General features: G+C 57.2%; 1 protein-coding gene across 1 annotated transcript in view; it reads left to right on the forward strand.

Moving 5' to 3' along the window:
- SH2B1 (SH2B adaptor protein 1) overlaps positions 1 to 4819 on the forward strand; it is an 8077-nt gene that overhangs the window by 2198 nt on the left and 1060 nt on the right. Inside the window, 7 exon segments of the mRNA XM_024744504.1 lie at positions 1 to 831; positions 1089 to 1190; positions 1418 to 1509; positions 1622 to 1797; positions 3445 to 3648; positions 3859 to 4070; positions 4203 to 4374. The exon segment at positions 1 to 831 is cut by the window's left edge and continues 50 nt beyond it. Of these exon segments, the coding sequence (XP_024600272.1) occupies positions 1 to 831; positions 1089 to 1190; positions 1418 to 1509; positions 1622 to 1797; positions 3445 to 3648; positions 3859 to 4070; positions 4203 to 4374 (1789 nt within the window).

The raw sequence follows: 4819 nt of genomic DNA on the forward strand, positions 1-4819 counted from the left end.
GCTGCCCTGGATTTTGCCCGCCGTTTTCGCCTCTACCTGGCCTCCCACCCCCAATACGCAGGGCCTGGGGCCGAGGCTGCCTTCTCCCGCCGTTTTGCTGAGCTCTTCCTGCAGCACTTTGAAGCCGAGGTGGCCCGGGCCTCCGGCTCCCTCTCGCCACCCATCCTGGCTCCTCTGAGTCCTGGTGTGGAGATCCCGCCACAGGACCTGTCCCTTGAGAGCTGCAGGGTGGGCGGGCCCCTGGCTGTGCTGGGCCCTTCTCGATCATCTGAGGACCTGGCCGGCCCCCTCCCTTCCTCAGTCTCTTCCTCTTCTACAACCTCCTCGAAGCCGAAGCTAAAGAAACGCTTCTCCCTCCGCTCAGTGGGTCGCTCCGTCCGTGGTTCAGTCCGCGGCATCCTGCAGTGGCGGGGGACTGGTGACCCTCCCTCCCCAGCGGGGCCCCTAGAGACCTCATCGGGCCCCCCAGTATTAGGTGGAAACAGCAATTCCAACTCCTCTGGCGGGGCTGGGACCATTGGTAGGGGACTGGTTAGCGATGGAACATCCCCTGGGGACAGATGGACTCACCGTTTTGAGAGGCTGAGACTCAGTCGGGGAGGGGGGACCTTGAAGGATGGAGGAGGCGTGGTGCAGAGGGAAGAGCTGCTGAGTTTCATGGGGGCTGAAGAGGCAGCCCCTGACCCAGCTGGAGTGGGCCGGGGAGGAGGGGCAGCGGGGCCTACCTCAGGGGGAGGAGGGCAACCTCAGTGGCAGAAGTGTCGCTTGCTGCTTCGAAGTGAAGGAGAAGGAGGAGGAGGAAGCCGTCTGGAGTTCTTTGTACCACCCAAGGTGAGGGCCAGAGGAGGAGGGTGGGTGACTGGGAGTGAGGGATTGAGCGCTGGGGACGTGGCCCACATGCCTAGCTTTGCTTAGTTGGATTTTTAAAGCTAGCTCCTGACTCTGGGTTCCTAGTGTGGGCAGGACAGAGAAAGTAGTGTTATTTGTCTAACTCGCTTGGGGTGTGGAGGGAAAGATGAATCTCGAGGGAAAGGAAAGCTGGTCTCTGCACACCAAAAGTCTGGATCTTCTTCTGTCTCCCGACTTAGGCGTCTCGGCCTCGACTTAGCATTCCCTGCTCTGCGATCACCGACGTGCGGACAACCACAGCCCTGGAGATGCCTGACCGGGAGAACACGTTTGTGGTTAAGGTAGGAGCCCTGGGCTCCCCTGTCCACTTGGAGCACTCTTAGCACATTGAAGCAAGGGATACTGATGCAAGGAGGGGCACATATGCCAGGTACCTTGACCGTGTGTCCCTGGGGCGGCAGCTTTTCTGGGACGAGGGGTGAGAGGGAGGATGTGCTTGTTCCTGTTGGGGGTGAATTAAGGCCTCGAGACCTGGAAGTGGCCTGTGGGCCTCCTCTTGTCCCCATAGGTGGAAGGCCCCTCGGAGTATATCCTGGAGACAGCTGATGCTCTACACGTGAAGGCCTGGGTGTCTGACATCCAAGAATGCCTGAGCCCAGGGTGAGGAGCCCGTCTTCTGTCACTGAGGGGACCAGGGGGTGAGGGTGGTGAGCAGCCTTTTGCCTCTCCCCTGGTGACTTTCCTCCCAGCACCATTTTCCCTGTCTCTGCAGACCCTGCCCTGCTACCAGTCCCCGCCCCATGACCCTCCCCCTGGCCCCTGGGACCTCATTCCTGACAAGGGAGAACACAGACAGCCTGGAGCTGCCCTGCCTGAATCACTCGGAGAGTCTGCCCAGCCAGGGGCTGCTGCTGGGGCCCAGCGAGAGCAGCGACCGCCTTTCGCAGGGTAAGGGTGGAGCCTTAGAGAGCTGTGAACCTCGGGACCCGCCACGCAAGAACCCTGGCCATCAGGCCCAGGCCCTCTCTCCAGGCTCTGCTGTGCACCCCATGCCTGCTCCTCAGCTGCCACGACCAAATGTCTGACTTTTGTCCCCGAACGTGCCTGACCACAGTTTACAGTTTAGGACCATCACCATCACCAGCCCCACACGAGCCCCAGGCCAGCTCCTCTCCAGCCTTCTATGCCCGGCCTTGTCCCCTTTTCTGTAAGCCTTGTGCCGGCCACCACTCTGGCTAGAGGTAATGGTTCTCTTCTCCAGAGCTTCCAGAACGCTTTGTACGTATCTTTGTTTCGTTCCTACTCTGCATCTCTGTGCACGTGTTGACAGTACTAGATTTTCTTTTGACTCCCTACTTTTAAACACACGTGTATGCTACCCACATACATAAACACACAAAGATGTGTCTACCTGGCCCCAGCTCACCTTTCTAGACTCCACTACACCCTTTTTTTCTGATCCTCCATTCCGAGCTTCAGTTTCACTGTGCCTAGCACACAGGCTGTATGCAATGAGTAAACAAATGAATTAAAGACTCTTAAGAGCCAGAACGGACCTTACAGGTCGTCCATTCCAATCTCCTCGTTTCTCAGGCAGCTAAGAGCAGAGAGGAGAAATGGCATTTCTGAGGGCATCTGAGAGTCACTGACAAAGACAGCGGCTATGCCAGCTTTTTGCCTGAACCATGGCACCCTGCACTCCGCATATTCCCATCCTTGGAGCACTGATTATGTACGACGTGCCTGTAGGCTCACGCCTGCCGCTCAGCAGACATTGAGGAGCGCCCCAGTACATCCTCGACCCTCTGTTAGGCTCTGGGGCAGGATGAGGAGCTCAGAGCTGCCCCGTGGGCTCACAGTCTAGCGGAGTTGGCAAGACATCACTCCCTCTAAAAAGCAGGACTCCCAAATGGAGACCCTGTGCTTAGTGTCCTTTGAGCAGCACCAGCAGGAAGCCTCGGGAGCTCAGAGAAGGAAGAGAATCATGGGAGGTGGGATAGATGGAGAATTCTACACAGGCGAGGCGAGAAAAGAACATGGCTTGGAGAAGCTAGGAGAGCAGAGACCTGAGATGGGGAGAGCCCCGGAGAGCTGGAAAAATTAGACGGGATAATTGGGTTAAAGCGGAGGACACAAGAATACAAGTTAATCTGAAGATCAGGTTGGTTAGGTTGGGAGGATTCACAGGAGAATCTTTGATGCCTCTCAGAGTTGGAGGGTTTGTCCTGCAGGCAAAAAAAGGACCCCTTTTTAACGTGAAAATATTTGAGGGATTCTACCCACCCCCATCCCCACCTCTGCAACTATAGCTGTAATTTCAACTGTTGATTCAGAAGAGATGTAGGCACATTAGGATTCTAGGACCTTGTTGGAATAACTGCAGTCCTTCAGCAATGCGTGAAGCATAAGTTAGGAGTCATTGATAACAATCAGGGCTCAGTGCCTGAAGAAAGATTCAGCATTTCAGCCAGCTGACCACCAGTGTACCCAGGGTAACCTGGCTGGTGGGGAAGTGGGCCCAAGCAGACCAATCCTCCCAAAGAGTAGCTTCTCGAGCTCTCAATTTTGCCCTCCTCTTTTTTTTTTTTTTTCCAGGGGCATATGGGGGCCTCTCAGACCGCCCCTCGGCGTCCATCTCCCCCAGTTCCGCCTCCATTGCCGCCTCCCATTTTGACTCAATGGAACTGCTTCCCCCAGAGTTGCCCCCCCGTATCCCCATTGAAGAGGGACCCACGGCAGGGACAGTTCATCCCCTCTCGGCCCCCTACCCACCCCTGGACACTCCGGAAACAGCCACAGGTACCAGAGGTGTGAGTGTGTGTCTGCCTCCAAGCCTGGTTGACCACCTGCCTGAAACTCTTGTCTTGGGATCCTGAGGGATCTGACCTGGGGGGCTGGTGGGGGAACAGACAGGGAGTGATATATGAGGGGAAAGCAAGGCTTTTCATTTCCCAGGATGAGGGAGGCTTCTCTGACACCTCAGTTTCCTTCCCTCTCTCTTTCCTGAAGGGTCGTTACTGTTCCAGGGAGAGCCAGAGGGAGGTGAGGGGGATCAGCCCCTCTCAGGGTATCCTTGGTTCCACGGGATGCTCTCTCGACTCAAGGCCGCTCAGTTAGTGCTGGCTGGAGGTACTGGCTCCCATGGCGTTTTCCTGGTACGTCAGAGTGAAACGAGACGGGGTGAATATGTCCTCACTTTCAACTTCCAGGGCAAGGCCAAGGTGAGTGAGGAGAAGGCTCCGCTGTAGGCAGTGGGCCTGCGGGTAGAGTGGGGAGCGCTGCCATCAGGGGAGAAGGGTTCTGTGACTGGTGGGGTTCGGGCTCCTGCTTTACCCCACTCATCCTGCCCTCAGCACCTGCGTCTCTCGCTGAATGAGGAAGGTCAGTGCCGGGTTCAGCACCTGTGGTTCCAGTCCATTTTTGATATGCTCGAGCATTTCCGGATGCACCCCATCCCTCTGGAGTCCGGAGGCTCCAGTGACGTTGTCCTTGTCAGCTATGTCGTGTCCTCCCAGCGACAGCAGGGTGAGCAGAGCAGGTCTGCAGGGGAGGAGGTGCCCGTGCACCCAAGAAGTGAGGAGGTGTGTGTGCCAGAAAGACGGGGCGGGGGGCTTGAGGCGGAGAGGCTTTGTCAGGGAGAGAGGGGTAGAGAAATTTCCTGTGTGCTGGGTTTCTTGGGGAAAGGAGTACACGGGGATGTAGGAAGGCAGGGGGCTCCGTGCTGGAGCCGGGAGGAAGTGGAGAGCTGGGTTGGCGCATTCCCATTCCATCGGACCGTCTGTTCCATCGTTTGTCTGTCTCCTGGATCCATCCTCCCTGGCCTTGTCTCTGCCCTTCATCACAGCCTTGCCTTGGGCCTGCCCTTCTTAGGGGTGCTCGGTCTGATCCCCCTCCCTCCTCCCTTGATGTCTGATGTCCCTGTCTGATCTCTCCCTTTTCCCCACCCCAACGTCCCATCTGTCCCCACGTT

The sequence above is a fragment of the Neophocaena asiaeorientalis genome, unplaced genomic scaffold (genome assembly GCF_003031525.2).
Source record: "Neophocaena asiaeorientalis asiaeorientalis breed wild unplaced genomic scaffold, Neophocaena_asiaeorientalis_V1.1 scaffold91, whole genome shotgun sequence".
In the NCBI taxonomy this organism is placed as follows: Eukaryota; Metazoa; Chordata; class Mammalia; order Artiodactyla; family Phocoenidae; genus Neophocaena; species Neophocaena asiaeorientalis.